This window comes from Podarcis muralis, chromosome 16 (assembly GCF_964188315.1).
Source record: "Podarcis muralis chromosome 16, rPodMur119.hap1.1, whole genome shotgun sequence".
Lineage (NCBI taxonomy): Eukaryota > Metazoa > Chordata > Lepidosauria > Squamata > Lacertidae > Podarcis > Podarcis muralis.
Window position 1 is genome coordinate 27,434,675 of NC_135670.1, and position 27,837 is coordinate 27,462,511.

The 27,837-nt window shown below is 49.2% G+C and overlaps 1 protein-coding gene across 2 annotated transcripts; it reads right to left on the bottom strand.

Moving 5' to 3' along the window:
- Window positions 1–2,342: 2,342 nt before the first annotated feature.
- On the bottom strand, window positions 2,343–27,431 carry LOC114586619 (solute carrier family 2, facilitated glucose transporter member 11-like). 2 transcript variants are annotated; one of them, XM_077920651.1, is made up of 12 exons: window positions 27,158–27,431; window positions 21,586–21,684; window positions 20,151–20,311; window positions 17,228–17,352; window positions 15,570–15,699; window positions 14,525–14,673; window positions 13,719–13,906; window positions 12,519–12,629; window positions 10,842–10,943; window positions 8,480–8,555; window positions 7,784–7,911; window positions 2,343–5,686 (listed from the first exon to the last, which is right to left on the bottom strand). In XM_077920651.1, exons 1-12 carry the CDS (start codon window positions 27,176–27,178, stop codon window positions 5,486–5,488), a joined length of 1,491 nt encoding a protein of 496 aa, XP_077776777.1. In that variant the 5' UTR covers window positions 27,179–27,431; the 3' UTR covers window positions 2,343–5,485. The 2 variants fall into 2 exon arrangements, with proteins under 2 accessions (XP_077776777.1, XP_077776776.1); XM_077920650.1 differs by lacking the exon at window positions 27,158–27,431 and adding an exon at window positions 25,963–26,215.
- Between the last annotated feature and the right edge of the window lie 406 nt (window positions 27,432–27,837).

Consider the following 27,837-nt stretch of genomic DNA (forward strand, 5'->3'; position numbering starts at 1 on the left):
CCCTGCTGGTTCCCTCTTCAGCTGTTAAGTCTCTCTCAACCTCTGTGAGCCCTTCCACCTCCTGTCCTTCCGATGGCAGCTCCCTGACACTTCCCTGAACAGAGCTGCCTTAAGATGTCTTTTGAATGTCAGGTAGTTGTTTATCTCTTTGACATCTGATGGGAGGGCGGTCCACAGGGCGGGTGCCACTACTGAGAAGGCCCTCTGCCTCGTTCCCTGCAGCTTTGCTTCTCGCAATGAAGGAACCGCCAGAAGGCCCTCGGCGCTGGACCTCAGCGTCCGGGCAGAACGATGGGGGTGGAGACGGTGCCGTGTAGGAATGGGCTGGGCCTGCAGAGTGTCATCTGCCAAAACAAGTAAGTCCTGTGTAAACGAGCAGAGTGCATCTTTTGTGTGAAGTTGATGGCTTTGGATCTCTGCGTGTGAAGACCCCATTCCAAGAATGGTTTTTTCTCATCCTGGTGATGTTTGGCCGCTGTGGGGTGCCAGCACAGCCTCCTCCGGCCCTTTAGCAAAACACAGGCCATAATGGGGTCTTTGTAGAGAGGGAGAGAGGATTGGAAAGCTCCAAGAGTCCTGCTCCGCTCAAACACCAGGCGGCTGAGCCAACCCTACAGCACATTTTCTGGAGTGGTTGTGAGAAGGTCATTTGCCAGAGGAGGAGAGGTCGCAGGAGAGCCAGAGATGGAGAGCCATGCTTCATTTCTGCTTGAATCCAAGGCTGCAGCTATGGGAGACGCAAGACCTTCTGGGCCACCCATCTGGCTATTGTCCTTCTCACTACCAGCCAGTGGCATGCACAGGGGAGCAGTTAGGGCCAGAGGTGCCACTTTGTAAAGGAGAATGGTGTTTGTGTGTGAAATTGCATGTGTGAGGTTGCCACCTCCTGACATCGCGTGCATGAGCATCATGCCTCCCTCCCTAAGCCTGGCAGAAGCTTCCTGGGCTTTGGGAAGGAAGCACCAGGATTTAATACTCTAATTTACCAGGAACATTTAGGGGACTAGGCTAGTCCCCCTAGTCCACTGACCACAAGTTACTGGGGCCCACTCATTTGCCAATAATAATAATAATAATAATAATAATAATAATAATAATAATAATAATAATTTATTACTTACTTATACCCTGCCCATGTGGCCAGGCCTCCCCAGCTCCCAACAGAACATTAAAAACACAATAAAACACCAAACATGAAAAACTTCCCCAAACAGGGATGCCCTCAGATGTCTTCTAAAAGTCAGATAGTTGTTTATTTCCTTGACATCTGATGGGAGGGCGTTCCACTAGGAGGGCGCCACTACCAAGAAGGCCCTCTGCCTGGTTCCCTGTAACCTCACTTCTCACAGGGAGGGAACTGCCAGAAGGCCCTTGGCGCTGGACCTTGGGCTGGATGATGGGGGTGGAGACGCTCCTTCAGGTATTCCACCACAGAGCAGCTTCCTTTCTTATACTAAGGAATAACTATGGGGATAACTATGGCCCTTGCCTCACCAATTCACCAATGGGACCCTGCATTAGAATTTAACCCTTGGTAGAACCAGGAATTAGAAGGGACTCAGGCATCATACACCCTCACCCCCGACCCAGAACAACTCACAACAATAATATCCTGGCTGACATAAAGCTAGCCGTTGGAGAGAGCAGATCCCTTTCACGTTCTGTGCAGAGAGATGGTAATCAATTACCCAAACTGGTAATCTATTATCTAGAGCAGGCAATGACTAAACCTGGACTTCCCTCCATCTGCCTGCAATGCTGAATTAAACAATTACATGTCAACAGCCTGTGCCAAGAAGAGGTGGGAGTTTATTTGGGGTCAAGATTAACAGAGGAAACGGTAGACGGGAAAAGAGGATACATCTAAAGCCCAAGGAAACCTCCCTGTCGCCTGCTGGAAATTGAGAGTCCGACAGCATCTAGCTCCCCATCCCATGCTCCTTTGGCATGTTGGGGGCCACCTGGGACACCAAGCCACTGACCCCCTATATGCTTCCCATATACAGTTGTACCTTGGAAGTCGAATGGAATCCATTCTGGGAGTCCGTCCGACTTCCAAAACGTTCAGAAACCAAAACACGGCTTCTGATTGGCTGCAGGGAGCTCCTGCAGCCAATCAGAAGCTGCGGAAGCCGAGTCGGATGTTCAGGTTCCAAAGAACGTTCGCAAACCAGAACACTCACTTCTGGATTTGCGGCGTTTGGGAGCCAAAACGTTCAAGAACTAAGCTGTTCGAAAACCAAGGTACAACTGTGTATACTGTCATTAACCAGCATTAGAAAAAGGGTTTTTCGCAGATTTTCTTAAAATCTTCACTGGCACAGAAGATACATCAGTCCATGTTGCTCATTCCAAAGAAACAATTTTATTTATATATTTTTTCATAAAGTTATTTCATGCCCTTGTCTTGCCAGGATTTCATTATTTCCTTCACACACATAACGAAACCAACACTTTTTCATGTTTGCATTTTGCAAAAGCTCTAACCTCTACAGTGTTTAGTAAATGATGCGCGCCAACGAAGCTGCCTTGCTGCTTCTGTGATTTTTCTTTGCCGTGGCCCCGTAAGCAGAGCAGGTTCGGGAGAGGCAGCTGCCTTGCTAAGGCTGTAGCAAACATGCAGACGTATATGCCCTGCGGCAGGAAAAGGCATTCGATAAGGCAACGAGCCTCCACCTGGTATACAAAGATGGCTGCCTCCCATCATCCCAACAAACCCCACTCCCTCCTGGATCCTGAAATCGGGGATCAGAGAGATCAGTAGGAGAGGGGGGCAATGAAAGCAGTCAAAGCTCTGTCAGTGGAGCATGAGACTATCACAGGGTTGTGGGTTCAAGTCTCACATTGGGCAACAGATTCCTGAATTACAGGGGGTTGGACCAGACGACCCTAGTGGTCCCTTCCAACTTCACAATTCTATGATTCCATGGCCCACAAGGCACTTTCTCAGAGAATTCTGAGGCAGGGAGCCATGATTAACACCCCCACTCCACCCCGGCCTTGTTTGGAGCACTTTCTCCCCACCCCCAGCCCTACTGGTGCACGGTGGTGGATACCTTACTGTGGTAGGATCTCTGAAGCTACCTCTGTAATACTTGAATCCAATGGGATCCAATAGGAATAGGGACCGTTCCGGCATTTCAGACTATAATGTGCATTGTGCAGTCAGTAGCTCATAAGGAAACCAAGCCTTATGAGGAACGGTTGAAGGAGTTGGGTATGTTGGAGCCTGGAAAAGACAAGACTAAGAGGAGATATGATAGCCATCGTCAAATATCTCAAGGGCTGTCACGTGGAAGAGGGAACGGCTTGTTTTCTCCTAATGTTGAGGGGAGGACTTGAACCAGTGGCTTCACGTTGCAAGAAAGGAGATTCCGACTAAACATTCGGGAAAAACTTTCTGACAGACTTCCACAAGAGGTGGTGGACTCTTCTCCCTTGGAGGGTTTTCAGCAGAGGTTGGGTGGCCATCTGTCATGGATGCTTTAGCTGAGATCCTTGCATTGCAGGGCGGTTGGACTAAATGGCCGCTGTGATCTCTTGCAACTCCTACCAATCTGTGATTCTAGCTATATGATTGTCCTGACATGGGACTTGTCAAATGAAAATGTTGCAGCCTTTGAAAGGTGGGACAAGGTTTTAATGCTTGCTGGGAAACAGAAGAAGGAGCAGTAAAAGAGCGAGAGCCAAGGGGGGCAGGGAGAAGAAACACTGGCAGCATGACCATCCCAGAAGAAGCTGGAGAAAGAGAGAGACCATGTTGTCACCATCATGTCAGCTAAAAGAGGGACACCTCTGCTCAGTCTGCAGGTTTCAGCCAATCTTTGAAGTGCATCGTCAAGAAAACTAACAGCTACAGAGATACATCAGGGTTCTTCTGGCGATTGTGGGACTGACACCGAAATCAAAAGTCTGGGAATCATCAAAGGTCATTTTGTACCATAAAATAGTGAAAAGGTTGGGTGGCTCGTATATAAAAACCCAACAAATCTAGCGACGAAATTAAAGGAAATCCAAAGGCAGAGAGGCACAAGCAAGAGTTATTTGAGGTAGTTACTGCTCTGCGTGAAGGAAGGAGGAGAAATTATTCCGGGTGGCCACATGGGAGCACTACAGGCACGGCTATCGCTCAGAGAACTTGTACAAAGCAGCAGCAACAGCAGTTAAAGCAAGATATGTCTGTCCAACCAGCAGGAGGATCCAGCCCACGCAACACCTACAGGGCACAACAGGGAAATTTCTAGAAAGAGAAAATAAGGCATCCTTACCCCCCCCCCAGGGAAGCGGGTGGCGCTGTGGGTAAAAGCCTCAGTGCCTAGGGCTTGCCGATCGAAAGGTCGGTGGTTCGAATCCCCGCGGCGGGGTGCGCTCCCGTTGCTCGGTCCCAGCGCCTGCCAACCTAGCAGTTCGAAAGCACCCTTAAGTGCAAGTAGATAAATAGGGACCGCTTACTAGCGGGAAGGTAAACGGCGTTCCATGTGCGGCTCTGGCTCGCCAGAGCAGTGATGTCACGCTGGCCACGTGACCCGGAAGTGTCTCCGGACAGCGCTGGCCCCCCGGCCTCTTGAGTGAGATGGGCGCACAACCCTAGAGTCTGTCAAGACTGGCCCGTACGGGCAGGGGTACATTTACATTTACCATTTACCCCCCCCCCCAGTCCCTTGGCACAGCTCAGGGGGTGGGACATTGGCAGAATAGCTCAAGCAAACTTAAAGGAGGAAAATCTACCACAATCGCTTAATAAAAAAAGAACCCAGTGCACGATGGAAGTTCTTTCAAGGTTCCGTATTAATTCATTTTTTAAACTCGGAGTGAAGTAGCCAGGACTTTTCTCAGAAGGATCTCTAGCAGGGATTTGCGGAATAGTTTCTATGTTTTAACACACTTTCCGTGAAAAAATTTGCCCCAGCCATGTTAATACATGTTAAAGAGGCAGCCCATTCGTAGATCGGAGGGTGGGGTTGGGATTGTGGGTTTCTCCTAAACAAAACTTCTCAATACATTTGGCTATCGATACATTAGAGCATCGATTAAAGCACAGGTGGGTTTTCCCTCCTCGTGAATCAATTTCACGTTTAGAAAACGGTCCCCAAAGCAACACGCTGGAATAGTGCGTTGCTCCCCCTAACTGACCAAGCCTGGCAGCTGATGGTCAGAAACGACATTTTAGGGTTCAAATTCCAGACTCTGGGCATTATTTCTTATACAATGTAAAAAAAACCGTTCTAAAATTGAAAACCCACTAAAAATCTTGGGAGCGGACATTTCCGTACAGGAGTTTTAACGCGCGAATCGGTGTTTGAGAAACAGAGAAAATGTTCCATCCCACCTCCCCACTCTAAACTGGCTTCAGTTGCAGTTTTTACCCCGTACTGGGAATTTGGGGGTGCAGGGGTGTGTGTGTGTGGAGGGATAGATCTGCCTGGTGGCACAAAACCAACTTTCTATCCCCATGTCCCTGTCGTTCTCCTCCATCCGTCGGGGGCTACAACATGGTGGACTTTGTTTCCTCGGAAAGGCTCCTGGACTCTTCATGAGTCTGTGCTTTGAAGTTCCGCTTGTTGAATTCCTCAGAGATTTCCAGAAAGGATTTCCCTTGGGTCTCGGGGAGGAAGAAAGCGACATAGAGGGCAGCAGAGACGCAGACGGTGAAGAAGGGGACGTAGCAGTAATGGCCAAGGCCTTCCTGAGGGGAGAGAAAAGGAGAGGCCTTCAGTTTGTCCGTGATGCACACACAGCAAGCCATGTACTTAAACTTTTCTGAACAGTCCCCTCTGGTGCTGCTCAGTTTGCTCTGGGACTCCCTCCCACCCAAAGCGACTGGAAGGGTAGCTGCTTAAGGATTTGCATTTGCAGTCCTGATGGCCACCAACTTAGGTAAAGGTAAAGGGACCCCTGACCGTTAGAGGTCCAGTCGCAGACGACTCTGGGGTTGCGGCGCTCATCTCGCTTTATTGGCTGAGGGAGCCGGCATACAGCTTCCAGGTCATGTGGCCAGCATGACTAAGCCGCTTCTGGCGAACCAGAGCAGCGCACGGAAACGCCGCTTACCTTCCCGCCAGAGCGGTTCCTATTTATCTACTTGAACTTTGACGTGCTTTCCAACTGCTAGGTGGGCAGGAGCAGGGACCGAGCAATGGGAGCTCACCCCGTCGCGGGGATTTGAACCGCCGACCTTCTGATAGGCAAGTCCTAGGCTCTGTGGTTTAACTCACAGCGCCACCCGTGTCCCTGGCCACCAACTTAGACTGCTTCAAAAGAGGATTAGAGTTAGACCAGGCACCCCCAACCTGCGGCCCTCCAGATGTTTTGGCCTACAACTCCCATGATCTCTAGCTAACAGGACCAGTGTTCAGGGATGATGGGAATTGTAATCCAAAACATCTGGAGGGCCAAAGGTTGGGGATGCCTGAGTTAGACAGTCCTTTTTATTGGGGATAATTCAGACTGAAATTCCCAGGTGTCAGAAAAGTTGATTTATGCGTGCCACTACTGCGGCCCATGTTTTGTTAGCCCCCAAATGGAAAACGAGCCAGGTTCCAACTAAAGAAGAATGGCAACTTAAGCTGACGGAATATGCACAGCTTGCAGACTTAACATAGAAATTGTGTACAGTGTAAATAGGTTTTGATGGATGCAGTAATAGAATATTGAATGGTTTAGTTTTTGTAAAATATGCAGGGATTTATGATATGCAAAATGAACCATGGAAAGAGAAGAAGGAAGTCATTGATATTTTAAGGATGCTTAAATGAATACAGTGGTACCTCGGGTTATATACACTTCAGGTTACAGACTCCGCTAACCCAGAAATAGTGCTTCAGGTTAAGAACTTTGCTTCAGGATGAGAACAGAAATCGCGCTCTGGTGGCACGGCAGCAGCTGGAGGCCCCGTTAGCTAAAGTGGTGCTTCAGGTTAAGAACAGTTTCAGGTTAAGTACGGACCTCTGGAACGAATTAAGTACTTAACCTGAGGTACCACTGTACTTAACCCGAGGTACCACTGTATTCAATAAACACCTTCCAGTCTTCTTTATATTCTTTATATATATATATTTGCTTTCGTAGATTTTCACGGGTACAGGAATGCAGGTTTTGGTGTCCTCGGGTATCTTCCCGTGTAAAAGTTGGGGTGTCTAGGCGACGTTTCGACGAGGTCTCACTCATCATCTTCAGGCTGGTGCTTTCGGCTTCTTGTTGCTGGAACAGAGCTCTGTTCCAGCAACAAGAAGCCGAAAGCACCAGCCTGAAGATGATGAGTGAGACCTCGTCGAAACGTCGCCTAGACACCCCAACTTTTACACGGGAAGATACCCGAGGACACCAAAACCTGCATATATATATATATATATATATGCGCATATTTAAAAAAAGGTTTCGACAAATTCAAGGAGGAGGAGGCTGTCAAATCCACAATCCACTTACAGTGGTACCTGTGGTTACGTACTTAATTCGTTCCGGAGGTCCGTTCTTAACCTGAAGCACCACTTTAGCTAATGGGGCCTCCCGCTGCCCCTGCGTGATTTCTGTTCCCATCGTGAAGCAAAGTTCTTAACCCAAGGTACTATTTCTGGGTTAGTGGAGTCTGTTACCTGAAGTGTATGTAACCTGAAGAGTATGTAACCCGAGGTACCACTGTAGTAGGATTGCAATGCAAATCGAAATTGGACAGAAAAGAGGAATGGTGGCTTCGAAAGGGTCTCTCCCACTTCCTATCCTGTCCCAACAGCACTGACCCATGGTTCAACCCAGCATGGCAGTCGGACGGACGGAGTTTGCTTACCACTAGGAAAGGAAACACCATGCCCACCAGGAACAAGTTGGCCCACAGCAGAGAACCACAGATCATGCAGGCAGCTGGGCGAGACACCTGGTCGAAAATCTCCATGGGCATAATCACCGTCACGCCGGCTAGGCAAATCAAACATATTTTTCATCACTTTCTCTCTGGGGCTGCAAGGGTCAAGACGTAACGGCAGGACACCCAACATCTATCCAGATTGTGCGGGTGTGTTAATGGCGAGAGGCTGTAAAGGAAGCTTCCTCAAACTCGGCCCTCCAGATGTTTTGGGACTACAACTCCCATGATCCCTAGCTAGCAGGACCAGTGGTCAGGGATGATGGGATTTGTAGTCTCAAAACATCTGGAGGGCCGAGTTTGAGGAAGGCTGCTTTAAAGAAATAAATCTTCACCGGGAGGGTGTTGAGCACAACAGAGTGGAGGGAAATGAGGCTCCTCCAATATCACTTGCTCAATTTCTGCTGGACCCGCCTTCTCTTTGGAATGTCTCCATAGCAATTGCATTGGGCACCAAGCTAAGAATCTCCATCGACAAGCATCTAGTCCTCATGGATGCTAAGGCTTCTAAACAAAACACCCACGTCATGTTGACGTGCGTGCCTGCTCTTGTTTCAGGTTGGATGTGAGCGCCCCAACGCACAGCTTTCCAGGGAGGGAGTCCGCGTTGTTCTGACTCACCTGGCCCAATTCCAAAACTCAGGATGTAGGCGAAGATGCAGGACATGCTCAGGTAAGGCATCCAGCTGTATTGGTCCTGCAAATCCAATAAGGCAAAGTGTTATGTACTGTGTTGAATAGGATCCAAAAGGCAGCAGTCTGATTGGTCCTAGAACAATAGGATCCAGAATGCAGCAGTCTGATTGGTCCTAGAACAACAGGGTCCAGAATGCAGCAGTCTGATTGGTCCTAGAACAATGCAGCAGTATGATTGGTCCGCAGGAGCCACCCAATCCAGCTCCAGGTGGAAGTGAATCCTCAACCTGATTGGCCTGCAGGAGAATCCCAGAATTAGCCAATCACGTGCTGCCCATTGTGTAAATAATGTACATAAAGCAGATATTTTGGGGGAACTTTCATTCCTCACTACTATGAGCTGAATAAAGAGCATGAAATCCACGCTCGACTCTGAGTATATTTAACAAAGGCAAAGCGTTTAGTGGGAAATTGTGTGGGAAATTGCAGTCAAAATCCAACAGTGCATATTCTTCCTAGTTCATAAGTTTAGGAGCAAATGACCACAGCACTGTATTGCTGATAGGCGAAGACTCAGCCCATAGAGATGTAATTGGTAGAGAGGGTTCTGTGTGATGTCATTTCCCCCTCCTCTCCTGGGATGGCTATGTAATTTCCTGTTCCTCTCCCACCCTCTCTCTTTGTTTGACCAGCTGTGCCTGAGACTGTTTCTACTGTGAATGTAAGTATTTTACCTGCACAATTTTTCTGCTACTGTGGCTGAGAACCAGTGCAAAGATTATGTGTAAGTAAATCCTGTTTTAAGCTTACTTCCACAGTCGGTTGTCTGATTTCTTTGTTAAGCGGGGCAAATGAGGAGTCAGCTCACTTCATAAGGTAAAGGTAAAGAGGTACCCCTGCCCGTACGGGCCAGTCTTGGCAGACTCTAGGGTTGTGTGCTCATCTCACTCTAGAGGCCGGGAGCCAGCGCTGTCCGCAGACACTTCCGGGTCACGTGGCCAGTGTGACAAAGCTGCTCTGGCGAACCGGCACCAGAGCAGCACACGGAAACACTGTTTACCTTTCCGCTATAAAGCGGTACCTATTTATCTACTTGCACTTAAGGGTGCTTTCGAACTGCTAGGTGGGCAGGAGCTGGGACCGAACGACGGGAACTCACCCTGCCGCGGGGATTCGAACCGCCGACCATGCGATCGGCAAGTCCTAGGCGCTGAGGGTTTACCCACAGCGCCACCCGCGGTCCTGCTCACTTCATAGCTGGACGTAATTAAAAGAAGGCTTCACAGTCTATTCTGACATGCCTCAATTTTTCTCCCAAGTGTGGAACTTTTCATTATTAACATTTTATTTAAATCATTTCAGTTACAGGAAATAAAGTGATGAAAGAGAAGGAAAGAAAAAAAAGTGGGGGGAAACACACATTAATGCCTAAGGATGGAACTTCAAACTCTGTTCAACAGACACACGTGAGCACCTGGAGGGATAAATTGCTATTAATATATCCTCTCCTACCCATTAAAGGTAAGGGACGCGGGTGGCGCTGTGGGTTAAACCACAGAGCCTAGGACTTGCCGATCAGAAGGTCGGCGGTTCGAATCCCCGCGATGGGGTGAGCTCCCGTTGCTCGGTCCCTGCTCCTGCCAACCTAGCAGTTCGAAAGCACCTCAAAGTGCAAGTAGATAAATAGGTACCGCTCCGGCGGGAAGGTAAATGGTGTTTCCGTGCACTGCTCTGGTTCGCCAGAAGTGGCTTAGTCATGCTGGCCATATGACCCGGAAACTGTACACCGGCTCCCTCCGCCAATAAAGCGAGATGAGCGCCGCAACCCCAGAGTTGGCCACGACTGGACCTAATTGTCAGGGGTCCCTTTACCTTTACCCATTAAAACCCATTCCACATAGTCGGACTCGTATTTGGGTCCTACTCAGCCCCTCCTTCTAGGGACTCCTTTTAGGGACGCGGGTGCCGCTGTGGGTAAAAGCCTCAGCGCCTAGGGCTTGCCGATCGAAAGGTCGGCTGTTCGAATCCCCGCGGCGGGGTGCGCTCCCGTTGCTCGGTCCCAGCACCTGCCAACCTAGCAGTTCGAAAGCACCCCCGGGTGCAAGTAGATAAATAGGGACCGCTTACTGGCGGGAAGGTAAACGGCGTTTCCGAGTGCTGCGCTGGCTCGCCAGATGCAGCTTTGTCACGCTGGCCACGTGACCCGGAAGTGTCTCCGGACAGCGCTGGCTCCCGGCCTCTTGAGTGAGATGGGCGCACAACCCTAGAGTCTGTCAAGACTGGCCCGTACGGGCAGGGGTACCTTTACCTTTACCTTTTACAGCCCCTCCTTCAAGAGCTCAGTTACCTGCAGAGACAGGGCCACCATGAAGACAATGGCCCACACAGACATGAGACTGTATCCGCCCATCACCAGCTTCCTTCGTCCAACGTGCTCAATGATCAGATTCTGGAGAAAAGCAACACAGGGAAGTTACCGTCAGGAGGACTCTCACGATAAGCCTGCCCCAAAGCAACGGGGAGTTGGTCTCACGGCAGGTCTAATTATTATTTGTATTGTTATTGTTGAGTTCATATACCGCCCTACACTTGGAGGTCACAGAAAAGATCACAACAAGCCAATAACACCCCTCCCCAGAAAAGAGCCACGTTTTAAAAGGGTATAGGATGTCAAACAGATCAAACAAAGGCCTGGTTAAAAGGGAACATTTTTGCTTGGCGCCTAAAGGTGTGTAATGAAGGCGCCAGGTGAACTTCCCTGGGGAGAGCATTCCACAGGCGGGGAGCCACTGCAGAGAAGGCCCTGTTCTGGTGTTGCCACTCTCCGGACCTCTCAAGGAGGAGGGACACGAAGAAGGGCCTCAAAAGATGATCTCAGGGTCCGGGTAGGTTCATATGGAAAGAGGCGGTCCTTGAGGAATTGCGGTCCTGAGCCATCCAAGGCTTTATAGGTCAAAACCAGCACCTTGAATTGGACCCAGAAACTAATTGGTAGCCAGTGCAGTTGGACCAGGCTCAGACTCAAATCCTGGTTAGCACTCTTCATTGTAAAAAATAAAAGGAGGGAGGGGAGACCAGGCCATTTGATGGCTCTGCAGGCAGGCAGACACCACACACACACACACACACACACACACACACACACACACACACCCCTGGCACCCCTGCTTTCTGCTAGCAGGATGGATTCAAAGTTCTTCCCTTTATCTGTCCTGAGATTCACAACTAGCTATGCACAAGAAAGTCACATTATCTCTCCCTCTTTCCATTTCTCCTCATACCACATGAAACTTACGCAGTTCCATCATGTCCCTCTTCTCGGCCTTGTCTCTAAAATGCGCTGCAACCTTTTATCGCTCCACCCCCTTCATCACCCTGGCTGCCCTTTTCTGAACATTTCCCAGCTCAGCAGTACCCATTTTGAGGTGAGGCGAACAGAACTGGGTGTGAGAGAGAAGGCAGACTCCCATCCCCGTATGGAAGCTCCACCTCCCCCAGAAATGGCTCCCCACTTCACCACTCAGAGACACCCCCCCCCCCCACACACACACAAAGCGAAAGGTCCAAGCGCTCTCCGTCGCTGCCTATTGGACAAACCAGTACAGTGGTACCTCGCAAGACGAATGCCTCGCAAGACGAAAAACTTGCAAGACGAAAGAGTTTTTGGTTTTTTGAGTTGCTTCGCAAGACGAATTTCCCTATGGGCTTGCTTTGCAAGACGAAAACGTCTTGCAAGTTTGTTTCCTTTTTCTTAACACCGTTAATACAGTTGCGACTTGACTTCGAGGAGCAACTCATAGCACGCGGTGTGGTAGCCTTTTTTGAGGTTTTTGAAGACTTTGGTGATTTTTGAAGCTTTTCCAAAACTTTTCCGAAACCGTGCTTCGCAAGATGAAAAAATCGCAAGACGAAAAAACTCACGGAACGAATTAATTTCGTCTTGCGAGGCACCACTGTATTTTTTTTTGGGGGGGGAGCAGCAGAAGGAAGCGGGTTGCTGCCAAAGGACAGCAGAGATTCTCACACAAGTCATGGCGGTGATCAGCTCGCAGCTGCCCGTGCCGATTATGCTGTACTGGATCTTGTCGTAAGGGATCCCGGCCTCTTGGAAAACGGTCGAGGCATAGGAGTACATCTGGGGGACACAAAGGGAGATGGAGGAAGGATGAATGAAGAATGGCAGGACTCTGGTTTCGCTGCAGACACACACAGGAAGGAGAGGCAGAACTCAGGAGGGAAAGAAGGGATAGTGGGTGGTGGTATGGGTAAGCATATTTTTGTAAGCATCTCTCCAAAGAGCACCTCCTGTTCTTCACAACCCCCAGACCTGTGCTGTGTGGGTCAAGGATGGCCAGGCACACCAAGGGAGCCCTCATCCTTACACCAGGGGCAGGGTTCATTAAGGTAAAGGGACCCCTGACCATTAGGTCCAGTAGTGGCCGACTCGGGTGGCGGCTCTCATCTCGCTTTATTGGCCGAGGGAGCCGGCGTACAGCTTCCGGGTCATGTGGCCAGCATGACTAAGCCGCTTCTGGCGAACCAGAGCAGTGCACGGAAACGCTGTTTACCTTCCCGCTGGAGTGGTACCTATTTATCTACTTGCACTTTGACGTGCTTTCAAACTGCTAGGTTGGCAGGAGCAGGGACCGAGCAACGGGAGCTCACCCCGTCGTGGGGATTCGAACCACTGACCTTCTGATCGGCAAGTCCTAGGCTCTGTGGTTTAACCCACAGCGCCACCCGCGTCCCCTCCTGTTCTTACACAACCCCCAGACCTGTGCTGTGTGGGTCAAGGACGGCCAAATCCCCCCAGAGTCCAGCCTGGCTCATAACGCCTTTGACAAGCCCACCAGAAGGGTCTCTCTTCTTCTGGAGCCTGGCACTTTTGGGTAGCTCCTGCCTGGCGCCGGCCAAAGAGCTGAACTGGCACCCCCCCACACCAGTGGCATAGTGTAGGTTGCCAGTGCCCGGGGCCACGTGGCGGGAAACAGGTGGAGTATGCATGCACATTCGGGTGTCTGAGTCGCCCAGGAGATCTCAACTGCAGAGATGAGTTGTTCCATTGTCTGGAGAGGTCACTTCCTGGTTGAAATGTTACACCCCTAATTTTGCACCTGGGGCAACCGCCTCTGTGGCCTCCCCATGCTATGCCACTGCCCCCAACCCCGCCAATACTCAAGCTGATTCCCTCCCTGCCTTCTCCTCCCTGCCCCCAGTCACTCACGGAGTCGTTGCCACAGAGCTGCATGGCACTGCTGAGGAAGATGATGGTGATGAGCTGCCACCTCACGGCCGGGTCCCTGAAGAGCTCCCAGGGGGCCTTGGCTGTCACCCCTCGGAGGGCCGCCTGCTCGGCCAGCAGCTCCTTCATCTCCCCGCCCAGGTCGTCGCTGCCCCGCAGCTTCTGCAAAGCTGGAAGAGGCAAGAGGGGCAACATCAGGGCTGCAAGCATGAAGATGGAGCGGTCAAACTCCAGGAGATGCTCCGAGTTTTATTAGGGATTCCAAACATACTCTGAGCACCTGTTGAGCTCCTGGAGCTTGGGGTGAGCTTGAAAGCAAATTAGGAAGGCAGCTCACAAACGGCATGCGATAGCAGGGGTACGGGAAACAGCTCAAGCTGCTCTTGTTGTGAATCTACTTTCTCCTATGGGAGGAACCATGCACCATCCCCTATGGATCTTCCCTTAAACCAGGGTTTCCCAAACTTGGGTCCCCAGATGTTTTTAGACTACAACTCCCATCATCCCTAGCTAGCAGGACAAGTGGTCATGGATGATGGGAGCTGAAGTCCAAAATTAGATGGAGACCCAAGTTTGGGAAATCTTGCCTTAAATATACACACTAGTAGTGATTATTTATACAGGGTGAAGCCTGCCCTTTTGGATCAAGACCAGGCCAGACTGGAACTCAGAGCCTTTGGAATGGAAGCAACCAAGGAACTCGATGCAACAGGAGAACCAGAAGGCAGTTTTGTCTTGAGCTTGGGGTTGTTTTTTTTTAAGCAATGAGAAGCACCGAGCACACCCACCACAGATGCAAGATTCCTCATCTCCTCGGTCGATCAATAGGTACCGGGGGCTTTCCGGGGCCCAGGGCAGCAAGACCAGCTGGATCAGAGCAGGCACTGCATTGCTGGCCAGGAGGAGAGGCCAGCTTTCCTCCGCTCCTAAAATTTCTCTGTATTAAAAATACAGAATTGTGTGAACAGAACCTTTCTGAGCCGGCAGTTTGGGTCTCGTCGAGTCGAATGTACGCATTTACTTTTTCTGTTTACGTCTGTTTGTCACTTTTCGCACACAGAACAATGTCCCCAAAGCAACTTAACACATTAAAACCCCATATAAAGAAATAATAAAATGCAAGAGCTGCAGCTCAGAGGAAGAAGACCCCGATTTCAATCCCGAATGGCATGTCCAGGTAGGGTTTGAGAGAGACTCTCTGCCTGAAACTCTGGAAATCTGCTGCCAGTCCGTGTAGACAATGCTGAGCTAGATGGAGCCAGGGTCACACTCGGCAGAAAGCAGCCCCTCATAATCCTAATACTAGCCCCCACCCCAGCTTCTTTCTCTGTGCCCCAGGAAGGGCTTAATGTAGCTGCTCAGCATCCAAGTACCATATTTTTCGCTCTATTAGATGCACCAGACAAGGCGCACCTAGTTTTTGGAGGAGGAAAACAAGAAAAAAAATATTCTGAATCTCAGAAGCCAGAACAGCAAGAGGGATCGCTGCGCAGTGAAAGCAGCAATCCCTCTTGCTGTTCTGGCTTCTGGGATAGCTGCGCAGCCTGCATTCGCTCCATAAGACGCACACACATTTCCCCTTACTTTTTAGGATGGAAAAAGTGAGTCTTATAGAGCAAAAAATATGGTAATTTTCTGGGCAAAGATGCTGCAGATCATTATGAGACCAAGTAGCCGGGATTGATGTGCTTGGAGTAAACCCTTTGCTGCAAGAGATGCAGAGGTTTGCTGTGGCCTTGCTGATTTCTTCTTTTTTTTAGGAGGGTGGAAAGAGGATGGTACCCCCCCCCCCAATATGGTACCCCCCCTCCATAATGCCCCTTTCAGCCTCACCTCAGTCCAACCACCTGTCCCATCACCAACCCCAGGGCCGTGAAGGATGCAGACGTCAGGGCCACGGCTCCACGGAGCTCCTTGGGGGCGCTTTCTCCCAGGTACATGGGCTGGATGTTCATGCTCACGCCTGGCGAGGAGGAGAGACAAACAAGGGTCAGGAATGTGGCAGTGCTCCAATCTATAGCTGTTCGTCCTCCCCCCCCCCCCCACACACAGAGAGAGACTCCAGACCGGCTGGGACTGGTCAGATGACATTTATTTATACCCCAGCCTGCAGAAACAGCAGTAACTTTCTCCAAGTTCTAACCTTTGCCCAAACTCGCCTGTCGTCTCCTCCTTCTCCCCACCAGCCTCACATCTCGTCCTAATGTTTCCCCTCTCGTGCCCCCAAACTATCAACTTTGTTTATTGCTCTAGGAATGTTCAAAGGTGAGGGAGGCACTTGCCTTCCAGCCCCCCGCCCCCACTTGCTTTCCTAACATCCAGCCAATTATCATGCCCCTTCCGTCATCTCTGCTCCAGGCTAAACATAACCAACTCCTTCAACCGTTCCTCATAAGGCCTGGTTTCCAAACCCTTGATCATCTTGGTCGCCCCTTGGCTACACACTTTCCCACTTGTCAATACCCTTCTTAAATGGTGGTGCCCAGAACTGGACATGGTACTCCAGGTGTGGTCTGACCAAGGAAGAATAGAGCACGACTATTGTGGGTTAAACCACAGAGCCTAGGACTTGCTGATCAGAAGGTCGGTGGTTTGAATCCCTGCCACGGGGTGAGCTCCCGTTGCTTGGTCCCTGCTCCTGCCAACCTAGCAGTTCAAAAGCACATCAACGTGCAAGTAGATAAATAGGTACCGCTCCGGCGGGAAGGTAAACGGTGTTTCCGTGTGCTGCTCTGGTTCGTCAGAAGCTGCTTAGTCATGCTGGCCACATGACCCCAGAAGCTGTACGCCGGCTCCCTCGGCCAATAAAGCGAGATGAGCGCCGCAACCCCAGAGTCGGCCACGACTGGACCTAATGGTCAGGGGTCCCTTTACCTATTACTTCCCTTAATCTGGACACTATACTTCTGCTGCTGCAGCCTAAAATAGCACTTGCTTTTTTCCTGCTGCAGCACACTGCTGACTCACATTAAGCTTGTGGTCTACTAAGTCCCCTAGACCGTGCACAGGTGTGAAGCCAGCTGTCCCCCATCCTATATTTGTGCCTCTGATTATTTCTTGCTAAGTGTAGATCTTTATATTGGTCCCTATTGAAATTAATTTTGTTAGTTTGGGCCCAGTTCTCCAATCTGTTCTCAGGGAATATCGAATCCCAATTCTGTCTTCTGCGGCATTAGCTACGCCTCCCAGTTTGGTGCCGTCTGCAAATTTGATAAGCATCCCCTCCATTCCTTAATCCAAGTCATTTATTAAGATGTTGAAAAACGGCAGGCCTAGGACAGAACCCTGCAGCGCCCCACTTGGCCCTGTTTCTTGGGGTGATAAAGAACTGGCAGAGAAAGATCTGCTGGCATGGATCCCTTGACTAAAGACTTAAGGGCTGCCTGGTTATCCTCCAGTTGGTTAGATGCTTTCCAGATTCGCACACACTCCCCATTTTCAGTGGTGTGGCGTGCAGGAAACCTTGAACTCACCCGCTCCTCCTTACCTACCAGAATTGATTCCTGCAAGAAATCTGCTCAGCAAGATCATTTCAAAGGATCTGGCCATTTGGCTGAATCCCACCAACACCGCAGCCAAGACCACAAACAAGTTGTTCAGCAGCAAAGATTTCTTCCTTCGGAGAAAGAAAGAGGGATAAAAGGTGAAATATACTCAGATTTGAGAGTGGATTTCATGCTCTTTATTCAGCTCATAGTGGTGAGGAGGAATGGAAGTACCTCCAGAATGTCTGCCTTTTATACATTATTTACACAATGGGCCCCACGTGATTGGCTAATTCCGGGATTCTGCTGTAGGCCAATAAGGTTGCGAATTCCCTTTCACCTGGAGCTGGATTGGGTGGCTCCTGTGGACCAATCAGACTGCTGCATTCTGAATCCTATTGTTCTAGGACCAATCAGACTGCTGCATTCTGAATCCTATTGTTCTAGGACCAATCAGACTGCTGCATTCTGGATCCTATTGTTCTAGGACCAATCAGACTGCTGCATTCTGGATCCTATTGTTCTAGGACCAATCAGACTGCTGCATTCTGGATCCTATTGTTCTAGGACCAATCAGACTGCTGCATTCTGAATCCTATTGTTCTAGGACCAATCAGACTGCTGCATTCTGAATCCTATTGTTCTAGGACCAATCAGACCGATGCATTCTGAATCCTATTGTTCTAGAACCAATCAGACTGATGCATTCTGAATCCTATTGTTCTAGGACCAATCAGACTGCTGCATTCTGGATCCTATTGTTCTAGGACCAATCAGACCACTGCATTCTGAATCCTATTGTTCTAGGACCAATCAGACTGCTGCATTCTGAATCCTATTGTTCTAGGACCAATCAGACCGATGCATTCTGGATCCTATTGTTCTAGGACCAATCAGCCCGCTGCCTTTTGGATCCTATTCAACTCAGTACATAACAAAAGGACTCAGGAGCCCAGTTCAGGCATAATGAGGATGCACATCGCACCCCTGTGCTTCCCCCCTCATGCGCCGGTTTTGGCACAGTGACTTTCCTTGGTCAACACTAAGTTCCAACCTCCATGTGACACCCCCTGCCTTGGCCAACCCTAACAGCCCCCTCTCCCTTCAGGATCAGTGCCAAGGCCAAAGGGAGCGGCTCCTGGGCCTGCCCTTCCCTGGCTCATAAAGCCAGCTGCACCCGCACGCCCCCCCCCCCAGGAGGGAAAGCTGCCTGGAACGCCCAGTTCTTCCCAGGGAGATGAATGTCAGTCTTGGCAGGAGGAGATAATGCGGGTGAGAATGGTTCTTGGACTTTGGGTGAACTCTACAGCTATCATCCGAAGCAAGCAGAGAAAGAACCCAGATCTCTCACCTGGGCTTTGCCAATACTCCCCCCAAAAACAACAACAACAACAACCCAGGAATCAGGCTAGGTTGATTGGAACTGGTTTAATTACACGTAACTGATAAATTGAGGCACTGAGATGCTGGCAGTAAAAAGTTCAACGTCTAAAACGCAGGCTGCGTGAGTTCTGCAATAGCCACCCCCAGCCCTCCACCAGTGCTGGATTTACGTACAGTGGTACCTCATGTTACATACGCTTCAGGTTATAGACTCTGCTAACCCAGAACGCGGGTGGCGCTGTGGGTAAAAGCCTCAGCGCCTAGGGCTTGCCGATTGAAAGGTCGGCGGTTCAAATCCCCGCAGCAGGGTGCGCTCCCGTTGCTTGGTCCCAGCGCCTGCCAACCTAGCAGTTCGAAAGCACCCTCGGGTGCAAGCAGATAAATAGGGACCGCTTACTGGCGGGAAGGTAAACGGCGTTTCCGTGTGCTGCGCTGGCTCGCCAGATGCAGCTTTGTCACGCTGGCCACATGACCCGGAAGTGTCTCCGGACAGCGCTGGCCCCCGGCCTCTTGAGTGAGATGGGCGCACAACCCTAGAGTCTGTAAAGACTGGCCCGTACGGGCAGGGGTACCTTTACCTTTAACCCAGAAATAGTGCTTCAGGTTAAGAACTTTGCTTCAGGATGAGAACAGAAATCATGCTCTGGCAGCGCGGCAGCAGCAGGAGGCCCCATGAGCTAAAATGGTGCTTCAGGTTAAGAACAGTTTCAGGTTAAGAACAGACCTCCGGAACGAATTAAGTACTTAACCTGAGGTACCACTGTATAAGCTAAACAAGCTATAGCCAAGGGTCCTACTCTCTTGGGTGCCCCCCAAAAAATTTAAAGGAAAAAAAGCAAAACCTGGATGTACATTTCCAAAATTCTTAATTGTATTTCAGTTCAACAATTACTTTGTAATTACAGAGAGGAGCTGAGGGAAGTCTTTGAGGGAGGGTTTGGGGGGGGTGGGGAAAAGGGGAGAAAATAATGAATATGACATGTTTTGATATGTTGTTATGTTGAAATTGCTAATAAAAACATTTTTTAAAATTACTTTGATAAAAGACATATTTTGTTATGTGCAAATGGCTTTGGATACCTATGAGGTCCATAAATGACCATATAGCATATACCGTATTTTTCGCTCTATAGGACGCACCGGATCATAAGACGCACCTAGTTTTAGAGGGGGAGAACAAGAAAAAAAATCTCTCCCTCTCTGCGCAGCGCCCCTTCAGTGAACCAAAGCCAGAAGGGATTGGTGCGGACCATAAGACACACACACATTTCCCCTTAATTTTTGGAGGGGGAAAAGTGCGTCTTATAGAGCGAAAAATACGGTATTCAACACAAAAAACAGTGACAGTTTGTTGTTGACAAAGGACAGCTGGACATATGAAGGGCCCCATTGCCTTCAGTAGCTTAGGGCCTCATCAGACCTAAATCTGGCCCTGCCCTCCACCAACAGACTGACACAGGGCCGGGTCACCCATGGGGCGTCAGCAGCTGAAAATGGTTGTGAGTCTTAGCCCACTGAAGCAGAAATCGACAAGGCGCCTCCTCACCTTCCCAGCTTAATGGCCATGGGGCCCGCGAGGAGGGCTCCCACGAGCCCCCCCAAAGGATAGAGGGAGACCACAGAGGACCAGATCAGGGTGATCACCTTCCCCTCCAGAGGGCTGCCCGTCCGCTCCAGCCACGTCTCATTTGTGAAGCTCTGGATGTACTGAAATGTGCAAAGGCTGAAGTTACGTTGGGAGAAAACAGACAACGGTCTTTCTACAGGTGCTGCATGCGACATATCATTTTTCCAGGACCTAATGTGGTGAGTATTGGATGGGGAGGAGAGACCTCCAGGTTCAAACCCCACTCATGGTCACTTTGCACCAGTCGCTCTCGCTGAGCTTGGTCTACCTCGTAGGGCTGTCGTTGTGGCAAAATCAGGGTGGGGAGCCACATATGCCACCCCGAGGAGGAAAGTGAGGATGCAGACACGGCCAACACGCTGCAAAATACTCAGGAGGGGAGGTGTACAAAACACACAAGAGCTATGGAGCCTTCACAGAAAATTACATTCACCCCTAAGGAAAGAAACCTCACTCTGTCCGGCTTCACGGCACCCTAAAAGAGAAAATGCTGAGAGAGGGGGCCAGCCCCAATTGCCGCCCCAGTCTGTGAAGCCGTGGCAAGTTAACAGGATCGCAGGGCAAGTACAGTGGTACCTTGGTTCTCAAACGGCTTGGTTCTCAAACGCCGAAAACCAGGAAGTAAGTCTTCTGGTTTTCGAACCTTTTTCAGAAGCCAAACGTTCAATGCGGCTGTCGGCTATTGTTTCTGGGGCGCCTGCACCAATCAGAGGCTGCGCCTTGGTTTTTGAACATTTCGGAAGTCAAACGGATTTCCGGAACGGATTAGGTTTGGCGCTTTTGTTTTTGCTACTTATTTTGTGTTTTTGTTTTTGAGGCTTTTTCGGTTAATTTGTTTTTGTGACTGTGTGGAACCCAGTTCAGATACTGATTGATTGATTGATTGATTGTGTGACTGCGGAATTGGATAAGAGCCCCCCATCCAAATGATGACTATCATCAGTGCAGATAAGAAAAAAATATAGTTTTAATTTTTACCATCTACAATGCTGTTTTATTTATTTTATAGTACAGTACATTGATTATTGCTTTCATTTTCTGGATCAATGGTCTCGTTAGATAGTAAAATTCATGTTAAACTGCTGTTTTTTTAAAAAAGTTCTGGAATGGATTAATTTGTTTTGCATTGCTTTCTATGGGAAAGTGCGCCTTGGTTTTGGAACGCTTTGGTTTTGGAACGGACTTCCTGAATGGATTAAGTTTGAGAACCAAGGTACCACTGGAAATATAACCCCAGGAAACAAAAATGCTTCATCAACAGACGTGATGACCCTAGAACCCTCTAAACAGAGATGGCCTGCTCTCTGCTAACAGTCGGGGAAACTGGGAAAAGTGTCGTCATGTAAGGACTTACTGTGGTTGGGGCATTGATGATGGTGAGGTTGTATCCATACTGGAATGTGCCCCCAATTCCAGCAGCACAGACCGTCAGGATCAAGACCCGGCCTTGAAGCTGAGGGAAGACCCAGAAACATTCAGAAAATAAGGATGTTTCCTTATTTATTTGGTTTTCAACATACAATAACATTCTGCAACATTCAACACACAACTGAGGAGCACCAAATAGGATAACATAAATTTCCTAATATAGTAATGATTTATAAAACAAATCATTTCACAGTAAGCGCTGAAAGTCACCTATGCAACACAGCGGTTCATCTTAGAACATGGTTGTGCTAAGACTCTACTGCCAACAATTACTTCCAGGGTATGGCCCAAAAGGAAAAAAAAAAGGAAATTGATCGACAGCGAGGCAAACACACTGAACAGAAGCAGCTTAAGATGTCTGGGGAGATTGAATGAATATAATTTCAAGGGCAGATTTTCCTTTAATCGTTTATTTTTAATGAGGAATTTAAGATTGTAGGTCAAGTGGCTAATCGGGTAGGATAAGAATGTGATTATACTTTATAAAACCCTGAGTGAAGTTTTTGAAATGGGTCCAACCCAACGACAGTCTGTTCTTAACCTGAAACTGTTCTTAACCTGAAGCACCACTTTAGCTAATGGGGCCTCCTGCTGCCGCCGGGCTGCCGGAGCACGATTTCTGTTCTTATCCTGAAGCAATTTCTTAACCTGAAGCACTATTTCTGGGTTAGCAGAGTCTGTAACCTGAAGCGTATGTAACCTGAAGCGTATGTAACCCGAGGTACCACTGTATTGCTGAGAGATTTCATTCTGAATCTGCTAGACAGAGCCAAACATAGGATGGGTGGGTATCCTGCCCCCTCCCCAACATAAATCCTGGCTACGCCCATGATAAGAATGGCACATCAATGGCTTTTGAAGAACAGATATGACTGTGTTTGGGATACTGTGTCATAGAATCACAGAACTGTAGATTTGGAAGGGACCCAAAAGGGCCTTCTAGCCACAGGTACTGTATTGTGGAGTAGGAAAAGGTTGACCAGACTGATCAAAAGGGTTGCAGCGTTTGTGCCTTTTCAGTTCAGAGAAAAGTAAGAGGCGCCACAATAGGAATTTTAAATTATGCCTGACATGGAGAAAGCAGATAGAGAAAAGTCTTTTTCCTACTGTGGCCCGTGTTTTGTTAGCCCCAAACAGGAAAACAAACGAGGTCCCAACCAAAGAATAATGGCAACTTAAGCTGATGGAATACCCGCAGCTTGCGGACTTAACCTGTAGAATAAGAGAACAAGAAGAACATACGTTTGGAGAAGACTGGAAAATGTTTATTGAATACAGTGGTACCTCAGGTTACATACGCTTCAGGTTACATACGCTTCAGGTTACAGACTCTGCTAACCCAGAAATAGTGCTTCAGGTTAAGAACTTTGCTACAGGATGAGAACAGAAATCGTGCTCCGGTGGTGCGGCAGCAGCAGGAGGCCCCATTAGCTATAGTGGTGCTTCAGGTTAAGAACAGTTTCAGGTTAAGAACGGACCTCCGGAACGAATTAAGTACTTAACCAGAGGTACCACTGTATATAGGTGGAAATTGTGTACACTTGAAAACGTTGGAGGTATTAAGATAAATTCAACAGTGCAAATGCAGTATGGAATACTGAATGGTTTAGTTTATATAAAATTTGCAGGGATTTATGATATGCAAAATGAACCATGGAAAGAGAAGAAGAGAAGTCACTGATATTTCAAGGATGTTTAAATGAGTTTTCTAAATCGTAGTACAGAAAATCTAATAAAAAAATAGAGAGCGAGAGAGAAGTCTTTCTCCTTTTCTTGGAGAAAGAACTCAGAAACATTCAACGAAGCTCAATGTTGGATGTTTCAGGAAAAAGAAAAGAAAGTCCTTTTTCGTGCAGTGCATAGACTGTGGAACTTGCTCCCGAAGGATGCAGTGACTGCCACAAACCCTACATGGCTTTGAGAATATTATTGGCCCAAAAATGGAAGGAAGAAGAGTTACCGACGATTGAAGAATGGAGGATGAAGTTAATGGACTATGCAGAATAAGATAAACTAACTGGAAGGATTCGAAACCGGCAGGACCAGAAATTCACGGAAGACTGGAGTAAATTTACGGACTATTTGAAAAGTAATTGTGAAGAACAGATGACATTTGTAGGGTTGCAATAAGTTTTGTGAGGAGTATTATTAGAAGTATTGTAAAAATGGAGAAGGGGGAGGTACATTTTATAATTTATATGTTAAAATTAATAAAAAAATATTATATATATAAAAAACCTTACATGGCTTTAAAAGAGAATCAGGCAAATTTGTGAGGGCTAGCGATGGCTACTAGTCATAATAGCTTAGCTCTGCCTTCATGGTCAGAGCAGTAAATGCTTGCTGGGAGTCACAGATGGGCAGAGTTGAGCTCAAGTCCTGCTTGTAACTGGGACGTGGGTGGCACTGTGGGGTAAACCACAGAGCCTAGGACTTGCCAATCAGAAGGTCGGCGGTTCGAATCCCCGCGATGGGGTGAGCTCCCATTGCTGGGTCCCTGCTCCTGCCAACCTAGCAGTTTGAAAGCATGTCAAAGTGCAAGTAGATAAATAGGTACTGCTCTGGCAGGAAGGTAAACGGCATTTCCGTGTGCTGCTCTGCTTCGCCAGAAGCGGCTTAGTCATGCTGGCCACGTGACCCGGAAGCTGTACGCCGGCTCCCTCGGCCAATAAAACAAGATGATCGCCGCAACCTCAGAGTTGGTCACGACTGGACCTAATGGTCAGGGGTCCTTTACCTTTTACCTGCTTGTAACAGGCTTCCCACAGGAATCTGGATGTCCTTGCCCCTAAGAACAGGATGCTGGACTACATGAGTCCCTGTTCGCCTGATCCAGCAGCCTGTTATTTTCTTACATTTTATTTTAAAGTGTTTTCTTTTATCCCAAGATTATGTACCTGAAATCTACATCACGGTACAAATTTTGAGAGAAATGGGATGAAAGTTGGACGGGCAATCTTTAATTTGGGACCATTGCAATTCCTCAGCGTAAACATAAGATAAAATTGTTCTAAACTGCTTTTACCAGTGGCACATGAGACATCACAGAGACTGAATAAAATATATACCAGGTGAGATAGTAAATGTTGGGAGTTGTGGGTAATAATAATAATAATAATAATAATATTTTATTTATACCCCGCCCTTCCCAGTTTAAAAATGAAATGCATACGCCCATTAAATTAAAGATTTTGGGAAAAGAAATTAACAATTTAATTGGTAACTCTTTAAAAAGAGTTTTATTATCATTATTTTATTTATCCTTTTCAGGTTTATACATTTCAATAATTTTACAATCATCTTAACATTTCAAAACTTTGCTTCCTTCCCCCTCTTTCTTTGGTTCCTTAAATTTATTTTTAATATCTTCTGCATATCCAAATTAACTTAATTTGCTCATTTATTCATCTACTTTTAATATATACTCTTACAAAACTGCAGGTTATTACAATACTCATGCCAATACTCTCATAAAGAGTTTTATTGGAACATTTGGAGGAACAAATCAAGAATAAGGAATTGATACAGAATTTAATAGTTACTGTCAATATGTTTATTGGCACAAAAATGGAGAAAATAAGGTGTCAGTAATTAAAAAAGAGTGCTGAGCAAAAATTTGGAAGTTAAGTCTTGATGCAGAAGGTTCCTGGAGTGATTAGTTTAAGAGATGGCTGAGATAGAAGGGAAAATTTAGACATTAATTTAATTTAGAAAATAGCAGATACAACAATATTGGTGGATAACAGCTTTTCTGAGTGGCAGATAAAAAATGTTTAATCTTTATAGTCTTCTGCGATTTATGATATTCTGCAATGATATTTGTTTACAGATTCCTGCATTTGGGCATGTTTCCAAATTTAATTTTTGGAGCGGCTGGTAGCTCCAGCCAGCCCAGCTGGGCAGGGCAGAAAGCATGGAAGGGACACCCCGCGCCGCCGGCCCCCACGCTTGTCCCCGGAGCTAGAGACGGCAGGCATGCCGGTTAGAGACGGAGGGGCTCCGGGTCGGAAGTCTCCGCCTCACCTGTCGCTGCCACTCGGCCGGGCACGCTGCGCCGGACCCTCCGGCGGCCTCCCGGGCCGTGCGCCTGGCGGGGCCAACCCAGCGAGCCAAGGGGTCCTGGGCTGCCGGTCTGGGCAGGAGGCGAGAGGGCCGGGAGGGAGGACCCTTGCAAATATCCGATCGCCCGGGGGTTGCTAACTGCCGCCTCCCCCGCACCCCCCGCAGAGGAGCCCCGGAAGCGTGACGCAGCCCCCGCCCCCGAGCGGTCCTGGCCAGGTGTGCGAGCGGGGCGGGGCCTCACCTGGCGGCGCGGCGGCTGCAGAGGCTGCGGGGCTCCGTCCGGCATCCTGCTCGGCCCGGCTCGGCTTCCCTCCTCGGCTCTCCCGGCAGATGCCGGCCGGCTAGCAGGAGGGTGGGCGGGGACTCCGCGCTGGGCAGGGCTTCTTGGCTGGAGCTGAGCCCGGAGGCTCATCGCGCAACGGGCGACTCTGAGCATGTGCAGAGTGCCTCTGGGAGAGAGGCCAGCGGGGCTAGCCTAGTGGGTTCCAGAATCCCCTTGCGGGAGGCGGTATGGCGCGGGGGGGGGGGAGGAGGATGGCCTCTGGCCTGGTCCCACCCACTACAGCATCCTTTGGGTGCTTTTTTGCTGGAGGCGACCGAGAGGGTCGTGGGGGCCGCGTGGGGAGGGCCGGGTCGGCCCCCAGTCCTTCTGCGGACTGAGGATCGCCCCCAAGGTGCCTTTTCCTGAAGCCGGGCCAGCCCAGCCCCCAAAGTGCGACAGCCCCCCATTTAGTAGCTCTGGCTTTTTGGGGGGGGGGGCGGTCCTAAAAGGAACGGCCGAAGCTCAGCAACATAGCACTTGCTCTGCATGCAGAAGGTCCCCGCAGGCAGCATCTCCCGTGGAGAGCTAGTGCTGCTGCCGGCCAGTGTAGACAATACTGCGCTGGATAGAGCAGCAAGACAATTGCATTTTGATTGTTGGGGACGTTGCACAGATCTCTGCTTTTTTTTTTGGGGGGGGGGGGAGACTGCCAAACTACTATAGTGATACTTGACAGCTGGGATAGCTCAGTGGGTGCAGCATGAGGCTCTTCATCTCGAGTCCTGGGTTCGAGTCCCAGTTGGGCAAAAGTTTCCTGCATTGCAAAGGGTTGAACTGGATGACCCTTGTGGACCGTTCCAGCTCTACAATTCTGATATTCTAGGCTACTGAGCACCTCCAAGCGGGAGCACACTTCTCCTCCGCTCGGCCTCCTGCAGGCAACCGGCTCAGGCCCTCCCTGACTCCAAGCGGCTCCGGGGCATCCTTATATCTGACGTTTGGATCGCCCCGAGTTCCTGGACCCAGAAAACCCCCCCGAACCTCTCGCCAGCCAACCAACCCATTTGCTTTCCGTGCCGCGAAGCCTCCCCCCCCCCCCCCCGCAATCTTATCTCTTGTTGGATTCCCTCTGCAGGAATCGCTGGAAGAAATCAGTGGATCGCGAAAGCGGTACCATCTTCTGCAGCGCCTTCATCCTGCTGGAAGTCCAGCCGGCCGAGGAGGAGGAGGCGGCGACTGGGGCTGAGAGAGGGAAAGTCCTGCAGGGTCGGCCTGGGCTTTTGGGGGCAGGAATGCAGCTATTTAGTCACCCATTACACCCGGGAGGCGAAGAAGCGGCTCATTTGCAATGCTTGCTCCGTAGTTCTCTGTTTATCCCTTCTCATTTGGGGACTGATCATTGCACACCAAGAACCTCCCAGTCACTATGACTTCTCGCGCTCCTGTTGACCTTCGCACCTTTCGAGGCTGTGAATTTATACACGCCTGCTTCCTGAGCTGTCTGTTGCACACCATTAAACGCGTAAAAGACAGGTCTGATCCACTCTGGCCAGGAGGAGGAGCAGAAACTGCCAGCGTCTGTGTGAGGACAGCCTGCAGGATACCCTCCGAAGCAGATGGGCTGGGCCTGAGTCTTGGAGAATGAGCATCTCTCTCATCATAAAGATCACACACACACACAAACACACACTCCTGGGCTGGGTGGGCCAGGAATGATTTTCCACCACTGGGGCATGAGCCATCAAACTGGCATGTGCTACTTCTCAGACTCTGTCACAAACACCTTCTCCCTGGGGCATAGCTGTCAACGTTTTCCTTTTTTTCAAGGTAAATTCCCTTATTCCGAATAGGATT